This window comes from Herpailurus yagouaroundi, unplaced genomic scaffold (genome assembly GCF_014898765.1).
Source record: "Herpailurus yagouaroundi ecotype Mexico unplaced genomic scaffold, PumYag 164, whole genome shotgun sequence".
NCBI classification, from domain to species: domain Eukaryota; kingdom Metazoa; phylum Chordata; class Mammalia; order Carnivora; family Felidae; genus Herpailurus; species Herpailurus yagouaroundi.
In genome coordinates, this window is record NW_024412405.1 from 13336958 (window position 1) to 13358367 (window position 21410).

A 21410-nucleotide genomic window follows, 5' to 3' on the forward strand; every position below is an offset into this window, starting at 1 on the left:
TTAAAGGAAGTCCTTCAGGCAGAAAGAAAATAATATCAGATGGAAATCTGTGTCTACACAAAGGAACGAGGGACACCAAAATGTCAATTGTGTGGTTAATATATACAATATTTGAGACATTTTTAATATTATTTATAGACAACTGACTGGTAAAAATAACAACGTAGTGTGGGATTCATAACTTTTGTAAAAGAAAATAATATGACAAAAATAGCAAAAACATCAGAAAAGGGAAAATGGAAGTATACTACTGTAAGTTCTTATACTGTAGGTGAAGTGGCATAATCTCTCTTAAAGGCAGGCCCTGATCAGTTAAAAGTGTGTATTATGAACCCAAAAGCAACTATGAAAGTTACAAATGAAAGAGTTATAGATTATAAGCCAACAAAGAAGGTAAAATGGAATCACTGAAATACTTAATTAATCAAAAGACAGGCCGAAAAAAGGAACAAAGAATGGGTAAGACAAAAATAGCAAGATGCCCCATTTAAATCATATCAGCAATCACATTAAATGTAAATGTTCTAAACACCCCCAATTAAAAAGCAGGATTGTTAGACTGGACAAAAAGGCAAGACCCAAATGTATGCTACCTTTAAGAAACACACTGCAATATAAAGATGCAAAAAATTAAAAGGAAAAGAATGAAAAACTGGTTGTATATTATGCAACCAGTAATTTTAAAAAATTACAGCAGCTATATTAGTATCAAGGTAAATATCAGAACAAAGAATATCACCAGGGATAAAGAAGGAATTTTTTTCATAACAAAGGTGTCGATTAATTCAGAGGGTAGGAAAATCTTAAGTATTTATATGCTTAAAAACAGAACTTCCAAATACATGAAGCAAAAAGTGATGTAATAGCAAAGAGAAATAGAAAAATCCACAGAGTCTGAGATTTTAATACTTCTCACTAGTCCTGGGAAGGGCACTCTCTTCCCACTCAGCAAGGCCCAGATGCCAAAGCATCAAGAATACAGAAAATAAAAAAATACTGAAGGATAAGATCAGTGGTTGTGAGGGCCTCAGAGAGGAGGGAGGGATCGGTAGGTAGAGCAGAGGACATTTTTAGGGAAGAGAAACTATTCTTTATGATACTTTGATGGTGGACACATGTCAAAGACATTTGTCAAAACCGATAGCATATGCAACACAAAGAACGGACACTAACGTAAACTTTGGACTGTAATATGTAAATACTTGCTCAACAATTATAATATACATATCACACGACTGCAAGATGTTAAAAATAAGGGACACTGTGCATTGGGGGGGGTCAGTATACGGTACCTCTCTTTACTTTCTGCCCAGTTTTTCTGTAAAGTTAACATTTTTTTAAAGTCAATTAATTAAAAAACAAATGAGAACAAAAAACCCCACGTATCTCTCCAGCTTAAGAAATGGAAGGTTACCCATTGCTCTATTTTTCCCGTGATCCATCCTTCTCCCAGACTCTCTGCTCCAGGAAAGCTTTGCCTCCCCTGAGAACTGCCCCATCGACCCAGCCATCGTGGCCTCACACCACGGTGCTGCTGGTGATGTGTGACAACAGAAGCACCCCACGGCCTCATTTCTGCTGGGTTCCCAAACTTCCATCTGTCTGTGGCTCAGCAAGTCTTCATCCTTTACACCTGGCATGTGTCCACAAAGACCCCCTCTGGGATGTAGATGCCCTCAGACCCCCGGGGGAAGAAGCAAGGTCAGGACAGGAGGCTGCTACTAAGCATACGGGAAGGAAATCTGGCCAACACCAGTGGGGCTGGGAAACCACCAACAAGGGATGTAGCCACGGTTTCTGTGGCTTCAAGCCCCTAGAAAGCAAGTCTGCAACTACAGAGTGAAATGCGTCCCTCCAAAATTCCTATGTTGAAGCCCTAACCTTGCAATGTGACTGTCTCTGGAGAAAAGGTGTTCAGAAGTTAAAGTTGAATAAAGTCATAAAAGGATACAACTGTGGCCTTATAAGAGGAGGAAGATCTCGGTCTCTGTCATGTGAGGACACCGTGAGAAGGTAAACGTCTACAAGCCAGAAAGAGTGTCCTCACCGAAAGTGACCATATAAAATATAAATATAAAATATAAACTAAACAATAAGATGCCCATCTTCTTCCTGAGCTTTACCAGCACGTATTAGACACTGGAACCATTTTATCAGATCAGTAAGCACTGTGGCTTTAACAAAACACTGGTGGGCCAACTTCTCTGGTTTCTGAGCTCGAAGGCAAGCACAAGACACAACAGATAGCCGAGTACCTCCCATGCGCAGGAATCCTGCTGGGTTTGTGACTGTAAAGTATCAGGATTAATCCTCATGACAATCTTGTAAAATCATCACTTATTAATCCCATTTTCCAGATAAAGTACAAAATCAAAGAGGTTCAGTATCTGCCCAGCTGCTATATGACAAAACAAATGTTCAAACAGAGATTTACAAGCCACGATGCACGCCCTTCCCGGGATCCTCAACAGGCTGACGAGATAAATCTTATTATACACCTATCTCTACCACTGAGGCTCACACAGCTCTCTGGGAGGGACCAGTGTGAGGAAAGGCAGCCAAGTGTAGCAGAGAGCGGCTTGCTGAGACAGGCTTGTGTGAAAATCCCGGTTATAAAGATCACTGTCAAGTATCGGGCAAGTTACCTCTCTGAATCTTCTCACTGTAACATGGAGATGATAAAACACCCACCTCAGAAATATTTTAAAGCAGAGATTGGCCAACTACGGCTCATGGGCCAAATCCTGATTATCATGTGTTTTGGTACAGCCAAGACCAGCCGTTACACTTCTCGTGATTGGAAAGAAAAAAAAAAAAAACAAAAACCAAAAAACAAAGGAGTGTATTTCATGATGTGAAGACTCTGAAATTCAAATATCCATGCCCCTAAATAAAGTTTTATTGGGACACAACCATGCACATCTATTTAGATATTGTCCATGGCCGTTTTTGTGCTGTGATGGCAGGGTTGGGTGGTTGCCATGGAGATGGTATGGCCCGCAAAACCTAATCCGTTTACTGTCTGGCTTTTTGCCAACCTCTCATAAGAACAAATGAGATGCATTCAGGTGTGCAGCAGAGTCCAAGGGCAGCCAGGCCAAGGTCTCTGAGTTCACGCCAATGGCAAGCTACTGTTTTTCTGGCCTTTTAACAGCCCTTACAGTCTAGCTACCAATTAGCTGGCATATTAAGGACAGAGTCTTGACTCCTAGGATCAATAGCATTTCTGCCACGGAAAAGACCAATCCATAAAAAAAGCTGATGAAAAGATTTCTCTGCTCCTGTGGGGCAATCTCCCGGGCACGGCTTCCTGGACTCAAAGCCAAGGGCAGGCCAAACTTGCATGTAAACACAGCAACCAACTCTATTAACTGGCAAGCCACGGGACAAGTCTAATTAAGGGTAGAGCGCAATTGATTACTAATTATCACTAGTTTATTTCCCATCCTGAGAAACACATCTTAGACCACGAAAAGTACTCCTTCTCCCCGAGGCTTTTTTCAAACTCTTACAGAACGGCCTGCCCTGACGTGGGTGTTTCATGTGATGGAAACGAGACAAGGGGCGGAAGGCTGGGCTCAGATGTGAGCCTACCGTCTAGGCACAAAGGTCCACAATTCCGTGTGCCAGGGACTCTGGGGATCCTGGTTTCCCACGTAACAGGCACAGGCCCACGGGCAAAGCCAGCTGTGACGGCCCACGTTCAGACATTTTGAGACCCACCAGGCTTCCCCTTGGTTTGGCAGACAAGTAAACGGCCTCCCAGAGGAAGCCCGGTAAAGGTAATAATCACAACAGTAGCATTTAAAAAACGATAATATGTCTGTGTGCACCGCAGCGTTTTTCACAGCCACCGAGGGGTGGAAGCAACCTCAACGTCCACCAACAGATGAACGGGCACACACAACGTGGGACAGCCATACAACAGAATATCACCGAGCCTCAAAAAGCACGGATACCCTGCCGTATGCTACACCGTGGGGGAACCTCACACATCATGCTCCGTGAAACAAGCCAGTCGCAAAAAGACAAACACTGTGGGAGTCCACTTAGAGGGATCTAGGGTAGTCAAACTCACAGAGACGGAAAGTAGGTTGGTGACTGCCAGGGGCTGGGGGGAGGACAAGAGAGCTGTATCATGGGCACGGAATTTCAGGTTTTTAAGATGTGGCACAATGTGGATACAGTTAACAGTATCATACTGTCCACTCAAAGGTGGTTAACACGCTAACACTTACGTTAGCTGCTCTTGGCCATTTAAAAAATGGGAATGATCAGAGTTTCCGTAACTAACACTTTCTGAACACGCGCGTAGGTCCCAGACACAGGGATTACATGTGCTGATTGACATTATCGCATATGAGCCTCTCAAAAACTCCACAGGTTGGGCACTCGTCCCTCATTTCTACCCACGAGCAGAGGGAGGGTCAGCGAGGCCAGCCCCCTGCTCCTGTCACCCTGCTCCAGGGACTTGAGGGCTGACAGTTGGACCTGCAGAGCTCCTTTCCCAGGCTGCTACAAAACACCACCCCACTAGCAATCGACAGACTCTCAGAAGGCAACAGAAACTACCGGATACCTATCTTAAATTCCCAAGCACCTTTACTAAGAGCAGAGATGAAAAAACCCAGCCAGACCCCTCAGTTCAACAAAGTCAAGACCTGTCCTTGGCTCTTCCAAAATAGATGGTCAGTCAGCCTCTGGACACTTTTTGGTCATTATTTCTGCTCCTCTGTGCTTTTATTTCATTGCGTTTTGGGGATAAAGTTTAACTGATGTTCTATTTTTATTTTTTTAATGTTCATTTATTTTGGGGGAGGGAGGGGCAGAGTGACGAGGACAGAGGATCTGAAGCGGGCTGCACGCTGACATCAGCACAGAGCCCGATATGAGGCTCAGACTCACAAACCGTGAGAATAACAGATTAATTGTCGCAACAACTTCTTTCTTAAATTTTATAAAATTAACTGTCAGGTTGGGATTTTGTAATTGACAGAGAATAAAATATGGAAATATTGTCAGAATGGAAGGATGATGGACAGCATGGGCTTGTGTTTAGACAGAACTGAACTTGAATCAAAGCTATGGCATTTCCTAGCTGTGAACCTCTGGACGAGGACTTAACCCCTTTAAGCTTTAGCTTCCTCATCAGAAAAAGGGTATATGATGGGCTCTTCCTGGAATGAATGAAATACTGTAGGTAAAACTAATATGATGCCTTGCAACAAGGTATTACTCTCCAGGGCACGTGTTAGCAAACTGTGGCTTCCTGTATCCTAAATAAAGTTTTATTGGAACAAAGCCCATCTATTCATTTACATATCGCCCACGGCTGCTTCCGCACTATAAGGGCAGACTTGAGTAGCTGCAACAGAGACCCTACAGCCTGCAAAGCCTTAATATAGTATTTATTATCTGGCCCTTTGTAAAGTGTACTGATCCTTGCTTTAGAATATGGGCCATGTTAGCTGTTGTGTCCACAGGGACCAGAACAGTCTGGCACATGGTAAGCACTCACGTGGTGGCTTTTTTTGTGTGTTACATGTGACAAATAAACACCTGTTTTTTTGGTCATCGTTTCTAGGTTTTCTGTATTTTGCAGCTGAACATATTACAAGAAAGCAGTGAGATCATAAAAATCAAGCACGATAAAACTTAAAAGTCACCAGCACAGGTGCTGGTGCACAGGAAGATGAACAGGTTTGTAAATTCTAGAAAGGCACTGAACTTGGGGTCAGAAGAACATAGTTAGAATCTCAGCTCCACCATTAGCTAGTTGGCTGACCCAGATACGGAACAGTTATGAGAATCTTCGTGCCCTCACCGCTACTACTTATCGTTTAGAAAGGCATCTCCAGCTGGCTCAAACAGGACAAGAACGGAGTCAGGGAAGCCATTAGGACCTTGTAGCAATTCAGGCAAAGGTGTTAGAAATAATGAGATAGCATATCCTCCAGTGTTCTGAGAATCATTATTTTAACACAAAAAAACTTTATGAAACGATGTTCCATAGAACTTACAGCACGGTATTGTAATTATTTGTTTCCTTGTCTCTCTTACCAAGCTGTGCACTTTTTTTTCTCTTTCAAGCTGTGCACTTCTAATGAATGGAAACCATAACCACCTCTTGCTGTCACTTTGTATCACGTGTCTTCCATGATATAAAGTATGAGGACTGAGGCAGTGTAGGCACAAGAAATTTGTTGGATAAATAGAATGCAGAATTAGATTTGGCCCATCTGTGGTCATGCGCCACATGAAAAAGGACTGGGAGTCAGGGAGGCTTAAAGTTTAATTTAAGTACGAGGAAATGGCGAAGGGTATTTGGAGACAGGAATAAGCTGAGAAAACACTATTCACACCCATTTTTAGGTATGTGACAGATTGGTTCATTCACCACCTACCCACTCGCCTCCTGTGTATGTCTTCCTTGCAACACTCTCTTCCTTTGCTGTGACGAGTCCCTCTCCTGGTTTTCCTCCTCCCCATCTGCACCTCCTCTGACAGTTCTTCCCTCTCTGTCCATCCCTTAAATGCTGGTGTTCCACGCTGGCTTCCTTTCTACTCTCTACGCTCTCATCCAGTTTCAGAACTTCAATTAATATTTAAAATAATCTTGCGGGGGAGCCTGAGTGGCTCAGTCAGTTAAGTGTCCAACTCTTTATTTCGGCTCAGGTCATGATCTCACAGTTTATGAGATTGAGCCCTGCGTCGGGCTCTGTGCTGACACTGAGGAGCATGGTTGGGATTCTCTCTCTCCCTCTCTCTCTGCCTCTCCCCTGCTTGTGTGCACACACACACACACACACTCTCTCTCAAAATAAACAAACATTTAATTACAAAAAATAGTCCTATGAGTCTTAAATCTCCATTTCAGCTCACATCTGTTTCCTGTGCTCTGGAAAATACACCCACAGGCCCTGCCCACTGGACGTTTCCACTGGGATGTCCACTGACACCCCCAAGTCCTCATGTCTGGGATGGAACTCATTGTCTTTATCTCTTCGCAGACATGGTGAGGCTTTCATCCCCAGTGATTGGTACCACTGTCCCCCAGATGGCAAAGCTGGAAAACCCAGCTGCTCTGAGCCTGCTTTGTCTCACAAGCCCATCCATTCAGTCACATCCCCAACTACCTCCTCCTCCAAAACCTCTTGAATCCACCCATCTCGCTCCAGCCCACCACCTCGGTTCTCCCATAATCCCTTGTCACTACGCCTCCAGCCAGAAACACAGCAAACCCCTAACGGCCTTCCTGATTCTAGTCTTTTCCTATTGCAGTCCAGCCCAGTCGTCTTTCTAAACCATAAATCAGATCATACCATGTTCCCTTTAAAACACACTGACAGCTTCCCGAACACACGAGCTTGGTACAGAACTGTGCTGTCCCACACAATAGCCGCTAGCTACACGTGTCTCCTGAGCACCTGCAATGCGGATGGCATGAATCAAGAGGGTCTGTGTTGGATGCACACCAGACTCAAAGGCTCCGCATGAAAAAATGTGAAATAGTTTATTCATAGTTTTTGCTCCTGATCACATGTTGAAATGGTAATGGTTTTGGACGTATTACATTAAGTTACAAATACTTTTAATTTCACTTTTTTTTTTAAACAAAACTGCTAGAAAATGTGAAATTACATACGTGGCTCATATTTTATTTTTACTGGACGGCAATGGTATAAAAGTCCTTCGAGATGTGGCTCCCTGCCTACTTTTCAGTTTCCTCTTTCTCACCTCCTTCACCTAAGCCTCTCTCCTCCTTACCTGTCACCCCCAGCCTTCCTTGCACGTTCCTGCAGGCTGTTTTCTGCTCTTTATACATGGGTCCCCCCTCTCACTGGAACATCCTATTATTTTTAATGTTTATTTATTCTTGAGAGAGAGACAGAGAGCATGAGTGGGGAAGGGGCAGAGAGAGAGGGGGAGACACAGAATCCGAAGAAAGCTCTGGGCTCTGAGCTGTCAACACAGAGCCCGACACGGGGCTCGAACCCACGAACCGTGAGATCATGACCTGAGCCAAAGTTGGATGCTTAACCAACTGAGACACCTAGGCTTACATGGAACATTCTTTCTATTAAGTCAACTCCTACTGGCCTCATGGGACTCAGCTTTGTAGTATCTGGGAAGGATTTCCTGAACACCAATGTTATTTGTTACCCCCACTGCCCAATGCTCCCTGGCTCCAATGGAAAACACCTGTCACATGCCCTGTGCTGGTCACTGACTAAGCTTGACACCCCGCCCGGATCATACATTCCCTGCACCTTAGTTACCGGATCCCTGGAGCAGTGGCTAGCAAGTCCTAGCTACTCTGTATACAGAATGGAAGAATAAATAGAAATACAGTCAATGAACTTATAGTTGCATAGGGTGCCTAATACAAGAGTCAGATACAGCCTTAAGAAAGTGCCATTGGCCAAAACACAAAAGGAACAATAAGCTATGTTCTAACTTTTGGGTTCAAATGGGCGAAACCTTTGTAAAGAGCATGACGTATTTTTCAAATTTTACAATGATCAAACCTATGGATCAGGCAACCCCATGCCCTTGGATCTCATGTACTGAAACTTGAACGTAAGCTTCAGTGTACTTGCGGTAGCTTCCTTTGTTGTAAAAGCAAGAGACTGGAAACAGACTAAGTACCCCATCATCTACAACAGATGTCAATCACGGTCATGTCTATTCAGCGGAATAGCATGCAATGGAGAAGAAGGCAGGGGATTCTATGCATGGGAAAGAAGAGATCTTCATGATACATTAACTGAAGTAGAGTGTAAGGTACATGACATTATATGTTGTTTCCACACATTAGTGTGTTTCAAAAGTATGCGTGTGGGGTGCCTGGGTGGCTCAGTCAGTTAAGCATCAGACTCTTGATTTTAGCTCAGGTCATGATCTTGAGGTTCATGGGATCCAGCCCAGTACTGGGCTCTGCACTGAGAGTTCAGAGCTTGGAATTCTCCCTCTGCACCTTCTCTGCTCTCACTCTTTCTCTCTCTCTCTCAAAATAATAATAATAATAATAATAAACTTTAAAAAAATGTGTGTGTACAGACACATAATGCAGACTTTTATTAGAAGGGTACAGAAGCAACTGGTAATGGTGGTTTCTGGAGGGACAGGCAAGGGAAAAGGGTCAGAGGGAGCTGGTGTTCATCAAGCTCTTTGAACTTGCTAATCCTATGCACATAGTACTTTCAAAACAGTTTAACAAGGGCTTTCTGGCTGTTTTTCTTCTAGGACATGTATGCATGGCCAAAGAACCAGACTGATTCCTCTCCTTTCCCAAGCTGAGCAGATGGTAAAATATCAACATTAATTTCCCATCACTTACCGTGATCTTTTTGTGGTCGGGAAACTCGAGGCCAAAATAGTCCCCTTCCACAAGGTTGAGGTGGTTGCAAACTGCATCCAGCAACACTTTCCCAGGGGCTCTTTGCTGGAAACAGAAACAACAGGAGTCACCCCCTCTGCGACAGGCAGATATGAAAACAAACCACGGCTCCCACCATCAGAGAAGCCTCTTCATTCCTGAATCTTCAGCCCTTCTCAGCTTGCCGCCATCCACCTTCCAGAACCCTGACCGCCTGATCACCAGACCCCCGGCCGCATACCTCTGAGCCTTTTCCAGGCTGTTTTCACACTTAGATGATAATTCTCTGCCATTTTCTCCCCAGCATGGTCCCAGGCACCACCCCCTTTTTAGAAATAGACTTTATTTTTTAGGGAAGTTTTAGATTTACAGAAAACTGAAGACAAAGTACAGAGAATTCCAACATAGCTCTTCTCACCACACACATAGAATCCCTTATTCTTAATCTTGCATCCATGTGGTACAGTGATTACAAATATTGAGCCAACACTGATACATTATCATCACCCAGAGTCCACAGTTGACATTAGGGTTCACTCTGCATTGTACAGTTCTATACTTCCTGACAAACGTAATATTGTGTATCCTAACATTTAATATCATGGAGACACCATTACAGGATCGAGGAGGATAGTTTCACCATCCTAAGAATCCACCATGTGCCATCTAGTCAACCCTCCCCCGCTTCTCCGAACTCCTGGCTACCACTGGTCTTTCTACTGTCTCCAGTCTCACTTTTTCCAGAATGTCATATGTTTGGAATCGTACGGTACGTAACCTTCTCCTATTGGCTTCTGTTGCTCAGCAGCACGCACGTAGGTCCCTAGATGTCTTTTCGTGGCTTCCTAGTTCATTTCTTTTATTGCTGAATAATATTCCCTTGTGTGAATGTATCACAGGTTATTTATCCATTCACCCACTGAACGACATCTTGGTTACCACCCCAGTTTAGGCAATTAAGAAGAAAGCTGCTAAAATAGGCATTGAGGAGGGCACTTGTTGGGATGAGTGTTAGGTGTTGTATGTAAGCGGTGAATCTCGGGAATCTACCCCCAAAACCACGAGCACACTATACACACTGTATGGTAGCTAACTTGACAATAAATTATATTTAGGAGGAGGAGGAGGAGAAAGCTGCCATAAATATTTATGTGTGGGTTTTGTATGGACAGAAGTTTTCAGCTCATGATTCTGTGTTCTTTTTGTGGAAGTGGAACCCCAGTCCCTGTTCCTTTTCCCTTCCTCCACAAATAAGGCAGAAATTATGGCTTTCTTAGGTTCCCCTAGCACTTTGCGCAAATTCTCATCCATACGACACCCACACTGAAGGTAAGAGCACATTTTATTAATCTCTGTATCCGCAGAGCCTAAAGACTGACCAATTTTGAAGTGGATGAACAGATGAATAAAACTTACTCATTCCACAGTATTATATATGGTTATGTATATACAAGCCTGTCTCTCCAGTTCAATTCTGGGCTACTTTATAGTTCACCTTTATATTCTTATTGGCCAGCAAAGCACCTGGCACTCACTCAAATGCCAGCTGAAATCATTTTCTATATACTGAACCTACAGGAAAAGGGAATATTATATATAAGACCCCAATTTCTACCCTAAATGCCTTGGTTTCTCTTCACTGCCTGGTGGATTCCTAATGACCCGCTAGTAAAATGGATCCAATTCCATCACACGGATCAAACGCTGGAAGAAAAATGTTTCAAAAACAGAGTCCTCTACAGTTACTGCTTTTATACTTCCACCTTCCCTCTGAGAAGAGCAGAACATGTTAGGAACCAATTAGCAACTCAGGAGACCAATGGTCAATAAGAGAGCCTGACTAATACAGTGATGGGCATGTCCATTAGCCTGGCCAGGCATGACCCGAGGAGGCGTCAAAGATGCTTCAGTGTCCAGAGGTTTAGCATTTTTTTAAACAGATGCCACTTTATATATTCCCATATTCCTCATCACGGAAATCCAGAAGATAGCCAGAGCTATCTGAAGGTATACAATATTCTCCATGGATGATCCCAAACTCACTAGGCTCTTTGAGTGCCTGGTTTAAGGGTCTCTAGCAGAATCGTTTCACGTGAACTGATGGCAGGAAATGTGAAAAACAGTAACGTCTAATAAAGAAAGAAAAGAGGGGTGCCTGGGTGGCTCAGTCGGTTGGTTGAGCATCCGACTCTTGATTTTGGCTGAGGTCATAGTCCCAGGGTTGTGGCATCGAGCCCAAATCCGCTTCTGCACTGAGCATGGAGCCTGCTTAAGATTCTCTCTCTCTTTCCCTCTGGCCCTCCTCTCTGCTCACATGCTTTCTAAAATAAAAAAGCAAATAAAAGGAGGAAAAGATTTCACTTTCATTCTCTAAGAAAGATCATCCCTCCTTTACTTCCTGCGGTGAATTTACTCCTACAGTCTGCCCCATTGTTCCCCAATGCTTGTCTCCAATGCACGTTTTTGAACTTCACTCTAAGAGTAATTTTGTTCAGAATCACATCACAGTATGTAAAATGGACGGTCGTGTTGGTTGCATCGCACTGTGAATATACTTAATGCCGCTGAATTTGTATACTTAATGGCTAAAATGGTAAATGTTACGTTATATATGTTTTATCACAATAAAAAAATGCAGGGATGCCTCGGTGGCTCAGTCAGTTGAGGATCTGACTCTTGATTTTGGCTCAGTTCATGATCCCGGGGTCATGGGATGGAACCCACACTGGGCTCCTCACTGAGCATGAAGCCCGCTTAAGATTCTCTCTGTCCCTCCCCCCCCTTCCCTGCTCACGCATGCTCTAAAACAAAACAAAAAAAAATGTTTTTTAAAAATGCAGAAGAGAAAAAACAGAAAAAGTAACTGAGGATGGGGTTCACATCCTTAAATAGCTGTGATGCACTGTAGAATCAGTTTCAACTTTTTTAAGAACAAGAAAATGAGTTCTTCTTAGAACGTTGTATTGAGGGGCAGGACTAGCTCCTGGAAGAGTGGCTGCGAAGGCCTGATCACACGGGGAGAGAGAGTGAACACCTATGTGTGTGCACCCAGCGTTTGTTACAATTTCTCAGTGCAAAGAGACCTTTTATGTGTTTGGCATGAAATGAACGTTGCTGGAGTACCACAAATTTTGCATTTGGGTTAGGCTTTGCGCTGGAAGCCAGTGATGGGGTTCAAAGAGCTATAAAAGCGCAAGCCCTTTTGCTAACACAAATCTAGAAATAAGCTGATGAAGTGTGAAGAGGAGGAGGAGGCAACAGCATGGATAAAGCTAGCAAAGCATGAAGCAGAGACCTTGAGAAAGACTGAACCATAAAGGTATTTTCTCAAAGGGGGACTTACTTTAAGACACACACACACAATTCGGGGTGCCTGGGTGGCTCAGTTGGTTAAGCGTCCAACTTTGGCTCGGGTCATGATCTCGCAGTTGGTGGGTTTGAGCCCCGCATCGGGGTCTGTGCTGATGGCTCAGAACCTGGAGCCTGCTTTGGACTCTGTGTCTCCCTCTCTCTTTCCCCCTCCCCCTCTCATGCTCGGTCTCTCTCAAAAATAAACATTAAAAGAATACAAAAAACATACACACACAATCCTATTCAATGCTGTACAAGCTACATTACACAAGGAAGGGAAACCAAGTAATTTACACATCGTTTGAAAACTTACATATGTTAGGAAGTTTAACATGGAAAGGATCTTATGACAAATGAGTTGTGTTAATGATCACCAAGTGTTAGTATTGGAGGGGAGGAAACAGATCTCTAAGACTCCCACAGCCTCTAAGAAACTGTCAATCTGGCCAGCCCCATACTTAGCCAGTCTTGATTCAAGTATTCTAGACACGTGAGCCTTACAGAAAAGACACCAAATAGTAATTATATGTTTCATCCTGGAGAACAAATCAGCAATTAGCGAAACTACATAATCACATTTTTCTTATTGGCTACTTTTAATGATGCTGCAAAAGGCATTTGAATTTTAGTCCAGCACACAAACAACGTGGCTGATTTCAAACTCGGCGTCCATGTTCATTTTCTCCATTTTGAATGGGCTTTTCATAGAATCTATAAGAGTACATTTTCGGAAGAGGTTCGCATTCTTGGAGAATGTCTGGCCACTAAATATTGAATAACAAATAGTATGAACATTCGCATTTGGTTTTAAGGTACTAAAAACTGTGAATCAAAGCTGCTCTAGTTTATTGTACCTTTAAAATATATCTATGCCCTCAGGCTATTTCTATTACATAAAATTTTATGTGGGAGTATTTTTCTTCTCCTCCAAAAGAATAAAGACAATTCTTTCTGGGGTGGGGGTGGGGGTGGTATTTTCCTCTCTCTCCCTAATTCCTCAAAGCATCTGAACAAACGATTTCCCCTATACTTGAGACAAGCTAAGGTTCTAACCTCTCAGAAACAATCTCATAGATACAAATCTATAAAGATGATGTTTGACTAGGTTTTAAAAATTCTGCATCTGCTGAGGTTTCAGAAAACTGTTTCTGGAAGTGGTTCCCCCCCCCCCTTCCTGGTTTAGGATTAACGTAACCATGACAACCAGGGCACGCTCTGATCCAGCAGAGAATGGCTTCTCTCAAAGGCCTTTGGCCCCCTTTTTCTTACCATGAATACCTATTAGAATATTATCCAAAGTCCTATAACCCACCAACCCTCAACAAGTCTAATCTTAGGGCATCAGAACACTGCAGGTTCCCTCATGGCCCGTTGCTAGTTTTTGGCCAGGTGGGGGGATGTACTAAGTACACGGGGCTTGAGAGACACACACACGCGCTGGGCTAAGTGCCGAAGGAACAGAAATCAATACAAGTATCCCTGAGTTGGGGCTACAGACAAACAACCAGCTAAATATATGGTAAGTGCTATGTGGGGAGGGGGAGGGGGAGGGGAGAGGGGAGAGGGAGACCTCTCAGGTGTCTCTTCCTAGAAAAATACTAATCCTTTTCGATCAGGGTTTCACCTCTATGACTTCATTTGACCTTAATTACTACCTTACTCCAAATATGGCCACAATAAAAGTTAGGGCTTCAATTTATGAACTGAGGGCAGGGGAGCAGAATTCAGTCCACAGGACACGAGTCACGATAGGACTGGAGACATTATCATCCGTCTCCCAGGATCAATGTAAGACTCAAAACTGTGATTGCAAAGTGGTTATTAGCAAAGGCCCTGGCACATAAGAACAAGTTCTCAAGTAATGCTGCTTCTGCTGTATAGGGAAAATGTTAATTTATAGAATTAACGGCAGGGGAGGGAGTTGACATTGAGAAGGAGGAGCCATTTTCCAGCCCCCAAGGCATGCCTCTGCAACGTCATGTGATACAAAACCTGGCTACCACTTCAGCGGGCTGCGTGCCAATGTCCCCAAGGGCAGAGGCCATGCCAAGGATCCCTGCTGGAGGTGATTCAGAAGAGCACTTCTGACTTACGTGCCTGTCAATCACCTGCAGACCTTAACAAGCTGCAGGTGCTGATTCTGAAGGCACCGGGTGAGGCACGAAAATCTGCATTTCTAACAAGCCCCCAGGGCTGCTGCTACAAAGACTATGCTTTGAGTAGCAAGGTGCCAGTCACCTGCCAGTCGATGAGTTGCTACTGAGTGACCTGTGGATCCTCCACACATGGGGCAGGCAGGCTGGCTCCGTGGTCTCTCTGACTTCTGCTCGAGGCTAACATCAAGGCTAAACTTGAGAGTCAACCATAGCCAAAAAGAAGAAAAAAAAAAAAAGCCAAACCTACAGGTATGGGTTGAATTGTGTCCCTCAAAACGATATGCTGAAGTCCTATCTCCCAGCATCTGTGAACATGACCTTATTTGGAAACAGGGTCCTTGAGATAAAATCGAGTTAAGATGAGGCCATTAGCATGGGTTTTAACCCAATATGACTGGCTCCTTGAAAGAAAATGGTGTGAAGACAGACACTGGGAGAATGCCATGTGATAACAGAGGCAGAGACCGAATGATGTGGTTATGAGCAGGGAGCATCAAGGATTAACATCTCCCCCCGCCCCCCCCCCCCTCCCCCGTCAAAGCTGAAAAGAGGCAAAAAACGATTCTGCTCAGAGTCTTGGAGGGACCATGGCTCTGATGACACCTTGAGTTTGGACTTGTAGCCTCCAGAACTGTGGGAGAATCAATTAGTTGTTTTCAGCCACCCAGTTTGTGGGACTTTGTTACCGCAGCCCTAGCAAACTTATACAACCACCTTCTGTAGGGCTGTTACTCCCCTCTTAGCCACAAGGGGGCGGGGACAATGCAGTCACATCCAGCCTGGTCCCTTTGGAAGAGAATACAAGGAAACCACCACCCAATAAGTGGGTTTGGAATAACAAAGCCCCTGGCCTTCAAAATTTCTCTAACTTGATAATCAAATATATTCAGCAAGTGCTAGACCAATTATGGAAGGTAATTAATCTTTCTTGATGTTAAAAGAGGCTCCTCTTTTTACCGTGGTTGCTCTAGATGTGAGTGTTGTTCTAGAACTGAAATCTTTTTTAAGAAATACTCTCTTCTGGGGCGCCTGGGTGGCGCAGTCGGTTAAGCGTCCGACTTCAGCCAGGTCATGATCTCGCGGTCCGTGAGTTCGAGCCCCGCGTCAGGCTCTGGGCTGATGGCTCAGAGCCTGGAGCCTGTTTCCGATTCTGTGTCTCCCTCTCTCTCTGCCCCTCCCCCGTTCATGCTCTGTCTCTCTCTGTCCCAAAAATAAATAAACGTTGAAAAAAAAAATTAAAAAAAAAAAAAAAAAAGAAATACTCTCTTCTGAGACCCTTCCACCCGTGAAGTCAGAGGGGCAGAGCCAGGTCTGAAGGGCACAGAGCTCACACGCGTTCCCAACACCCCAGCAGCCCGCCCCGGGGTACCACCCCGTCCTAGCCCCTCTGCACACACTCAGGAGCTGCCAATGAGGCAGAAGTTCAAGGACAGTACAATTTGAGAAATTCCACAGGAACCCACCTCACTGTCCATAAATGCATGTTTTTCTTAGAAAATTTAGCACAAGGCCGCTGCCAGACACAGCTTAATATAAACGATGGAAAGAATGTCAGTCTGTGGCTAAAAATGGCTGACTGAACACATGTGTCTCCACTACACCCAGAAACCCCGCTTAAAAAAGAACAGTGAGAGGGGGAAAAAAAGGAAAAAGAGGAATAAATTCACAGAAAACAGAGAAAGTGAGACAAGAGACAGCAAGTGAGAGATTCCCCCCAAATTCTAGAAGATGACAGACAAGGATGCTAAAATCTAATTACAGAGCAGAGGGAGACTCTGCAATAGGGAAACGGCTACATTACACAGAGCCCCGCAAAGGGTCCGAAGTGGGAGAGGCCAGGTACTTCTTTTTTTTTTCAACGTTTTTTTTGTTGTTGTTGTTGTTGTTTTTATTTTTGGGACAGAGAGAGACAGAGCATGAACGGGGGAGGGGCAGAGAGAGAGGGAGACACAGAATCGGAAACAGGCTCCAGGCTCCGAGCCATCAGCCCAGAGCCCGATGCGGGGCTCGAACTCATGGACCGGGAGATCGTGACGAGGCCAGGTACTTCTGATAATGCAGGCTAGAGGAAAACACTTGTTAAAACACTGTAATTTGGATCCCCATATAGCTAAGAGTTTATAACTAAAACAACAACAACAACAACAACAACCCAGAAGGTTATCATAAGGAATATTTGGATAACAAGAGCTCTTAGCAATTAAAAAAAAAAAAAAGAAAACAAAAAAAACAAACCACAGCGCAGAAATAAAAATTTCACTGGGAGAGTTTAAAGATATAGTTGAGGGGCGCCTGGGTGGCGCAGTCGGTTAAGCGTCCGACTTCAGCCAGGTCACGATCTCGCGGTCCGTGAGTTCGAGCCCCGCGTCGGGCTCTGGGCTGATGGCTCAGAGCCTGGAGCCTGTTTCCGATTCTGTGTCTCCCTGTCTCTCTGCCCCTCCCCCATTCATGCTCTGTCTCTCTCTGTCCCAAAAATAAATAAATGTTGAAAAAAAAAAATTAAAAAAAAAAAAAAAAGATATAGTTGAAAACCCCCCAAAACGAGACCTCATGGCCAAGAGATGGCAACGAGACACGGGCACGGGGCATTTGCGGGCTCAGTCCAAGAGTTCCAACCTCTGGGCGATGGGCCATCTAGACAGATCCAAGAGCAAAGCAAAATTATACAAGCACAAATGTAGGGAAATTCTCCAGAATGGAAGGGGAGAACTTTCTAGATTGCAAAGGGCCAGAGAGCATGTCCCAGAATGAATGAGCACTATCCATTTCAAGGCAACTATCTGGAAAATTATGGAACCCAAAGAGTGAAAAGAAGATTCCAAATGTCATGAGAGAGAAGCAAAGTATGGTGTATCACAAGCAGGGCACAGAACTTCTTGATGGCACACGAGAAGCCAGAACAGAGTCCCTACCATTTCCCCTTACGGGACGGACACCAATAATAACGGCTGGATGAACAGCTGGAGTAAACAAAGACCCTGGCGGCCAGATGCAGCTCCCTGGGGACTCACCCCAGGGACGGAGGGAACACATTATTTGCACACCTGTAACTCCCTAAGCTGCAGGCCCTGAGGCATTCCAGGCAGAAGGACACAGACTTGCCAAGGTCAGGCTCTCTCACTGTGGAGCTGGGATTCAAACCCAGTCCTGAGAATCTGCTCCTAACCATGGAGTCCCCCAGGCTCTCCATTTCCCTCTCACCCCTTTCAAGACCTAGACTTGTAATTTTGAGGACTCAAATTGTCCTAGAGAAAACTGGCTGATAAAACCAAGGAAAGAGGCCCACACTTTACACGAGCATAGCTGGTGGCACCAAAGAGGGTTGGGAGCCCACGTGATAGTTAACAGGACCGTGGTACGACAGAGCCCCTGCAAGCTGGTGTGAGTGTCACATAAGCCAACCATGATCTCCCACTGCAAAGGCAGGACTAACACAGAAATCAGACAACTGAAGTGTGGGAGAGGCTTCTCATGCTGTTTCTCCAGCCCCTGGATGACTCAGAGAGGCAGCATAACGTTCTCGTTAAGAATGCAAACATCTGCCTTCTTGCAAATCCTGGATCTCCACTCCATGGCGGTGTGACCCGGGGCAAGTGACTCCCTGGGCCTTGGTTAGCTCTTCTGCAGAATGGGCCTGATGACCAAACCACTGTACAGGGCTGTGGTGAGGCTCACGTGACTCACTACACCCCAAGCGCTTAGGAGGGGATCCAGTACTCACTAAACTCTACCGGGTAAGAACTATGACGATGGGGAGGGGAAGGAAGCAAAGGACTCAAAAGCCCAACAGGAAACATGGCGGCAGCCTCATCAGCAGACAGCATGATCACCATTGCTGTGAAACACCGGCCAGATCGAGAACGGGAACAACAACTTTAAAAGCAAAGTCCGGGCGCTGGGACAAAGCTTTCATTCTGGGAGAAAGGAGCTAAATGTTTAGGCCTGCCCATCTCCTTGTCCACAAACGCGGCGATTCTTCCTCCCTCGGTGGCTGCAAGGGTGGCCGCAACTGTCTGCGCGGGCACACTGCACTCGTTGTTCCCCTCCGCACTGAGCCTCAGTGATCAGAACGCTCATTAAACACACTTCAGATTGGATTTCAGAGTCCCGACGCCAGGCTGGGAAGAGAACGGGTGCTTTCAGCTCCCTGGCTGTAATTTAGCTACGTTGCAACCGCGGCGTCGTTAGTACAGAAGTCACTCCCCTTCTCCCTTGGCACCGAGACTTGATGTGCGCATGCACGGCGGAGGCTTTCTAGTGCTTTCCTGCAATCCCACAATGCAGTGAGCAAGATATGAAAAATGTGTGCGGAGAACTGGGCTCCTCCTAGTGCCAGGTTTCTCTGCTTTTGACCCTGGGCGATTCGTTGTTTTTTGATCACTTTCAGAAGTAGATGAATGGGGGCGCCTGGGTGGCTCAGTCAGTGAATTACTGGACTTGGGCGCAGGTCATGATCTCCCGATTGTGGGTTCAAGCCCCGCATCCAGCTCTGTGCTGACAGCTTAGAGCCTGGCGCCTGCTTCACATTCTGTGCCTCCCTATCTCTCTCTGCCCCTCCCCTGCTAGTGCTCTGTCTCTCAAGTATAAATAAACATTAAAAAAAAAAGTAGACGAATAAAAAAATTCCAAAATTTATTGAAATAAAATAATCTTGACTTAAAAAAAAAACAAACCATTAGCCAGGGAATAAAATATCACACAAATAATGAATAAGGGAAGTACAAACCAGATCAAGACTGCTGGAGGAAAGCATTAGACCTTTCCCAGCAAAAAGAAAAATGCTTGCATTTTCCTTATGTCTATTTAGTTTGGCATCTTTCTCCTTGGGCTCAGTGGTCTAATTAAGCCTCAAAAGTACATTCAGTGCACGGAGCCTGAACTTTCTCAAAATACACCTGATACCATGCACTTAGCCTCTGAAATTATTATTCCGAAGTAAGATGGAAAGTAAATATTTTATTGAATTTAGCTTCACATTTGAACAGAAGGGTGAAGACTTTGTAAAACAAAGCCACCGAATAACATATGTGATTCCGGGTTCTCAATTCTCTTCACGTGCAGGCAGATTTCTTCTACCATGTTTTTTAAACACAGCCTTCCCCTCAAGAGCCAATGTCCAAGGTTCTTGGACAACCTCCAGGAACATTAAATGAAGGAAAAATTATTTTAAATCTTTGCAGATACTTTCAACAGAAAATATTTTTAATGTTTTTCAGTTAGGGGAGAATGGGAACATTTTCTCATCCTGAAAAAGGGTTTTATTTTTTTGTTAGATTTTTTTTTTTTTTAAGGGGGGAGGTGTGCAGGGGAGAGGCATAGAGAGAGTGAGAGGATAGCAAGCAGGCTCCATGCTCAGCCAGAGCCTGATGCCAGGCTCAGTCCCACCACCCTGGGATCACAACCTGAGCTGAAATCAAGAGTTGGACGGTAAACAGACTGAGCCACCCAAGAGCCCCTGAAAAAGGGTTTTTAAATTATTTTTTATGCGTAAAGCTTTTTTTTTTTAATTTTTTTTTCCAACGTTTATTTATTTTTGGGACAGAGAGAGACAGAGCATGAACGGGGGAGGGCCAGAGAGAGAGAGGGAGACACAGTCAGAAACAGGCTCCAGGCTCTGAGCCATCAGCCCAGAGCCTGACGCGGGGCTCGAACTCACGGACCGCAAGATCGTGACCTGGCTGAAGTCGGACGCTTAACCGACTGTGCCACCCAGGTGCCCCTATGCGTAAAGCTTTTAAATTAAAAATATGTAAGCCGAAGTGTGATGTGAAAATTCAGCTTTCAGGACACTTGAAGAATTCTCAGCTCTGGAGTCCCCAGAAAACCTCCCAAATAGTACTATCTACTTTTCATTCTTTTTCAAGTACTTTTCAGGTTTAATATCCTATTAAGCACCTAAGAGATTGGGGGTATGAGTGAGCTCTAGCTCCAGGTTTGCCTATCTGCAGAAGAGGTCAGAATCAGTACAGCTGAGCTTTGAACAACTTGGGTTTGAATTTTGTGAGTACACTTATATGTAGACTTCCTCAATGAATACAGTGCAGTACTATATATTTTTACGATTTTCTTACTTTTTTTCCTCTAGCTTACTTTATTATAATAATACAGTATATAATACATAGAATATACAAAATACATAACACCCAATTGTTTGTTATCTGTAAGGCTTCTAGTCAACAGTAGGCTAGTAGTTAAGTTTTGGGGAAGTCAAAAGTCATAGGCAGATTTTCAATTATAGAGGGGGCTGGCACCCCTAACCCCTGCATTGTTCAAGGGTCAACCGTACTCTTCTGAAAAACTGCAAAGCTCCGATTAAAGTAAGCACAGAGACTCCAGACTTAGGGAAAAGAAACTTACAAGTATATAACAAAGGTAACAAAAGGCATCCAACAGAGACAGAAAGTAGACTGAGAGTAGAATGGTGGCTCCCAGGGGTTGGAGGTGAAGTAGGGATGGAGAGCTATTGTTTCGGGGGTACAGAGTTCAGTTTGGGAAGATGAAGAGAGTTCTGGAGATGGCCGGTG

General features: G+C 44.5%; 1 protein-coding gene across 3 annotated transcripts in view; it reads right to left on the reverse strand.

The window, feature by feature from the left end:
• Window positions 1-21410, reverse strand: part of FARP1 (FERM, ARH/RhoGEF and pleckstrin domain protein 1) — a 300031-nt gene that overhangs the window by 91336 nt on the left and 187285 nt on the right. For all 3 annotated transcript variants that reach the window (XM_040487211.1, XM_040487212.1, XM_040487209.1), the window contains exon 3: window positions 9341-9445. In XM_040487211.1, coding sequence (XP_040343145.1) covers window positions 9341-9445 — 105 coding nt within the window. The remainder of the gene's footprint in view (window positions 1-9340; window positions 9446-21410) is intronic.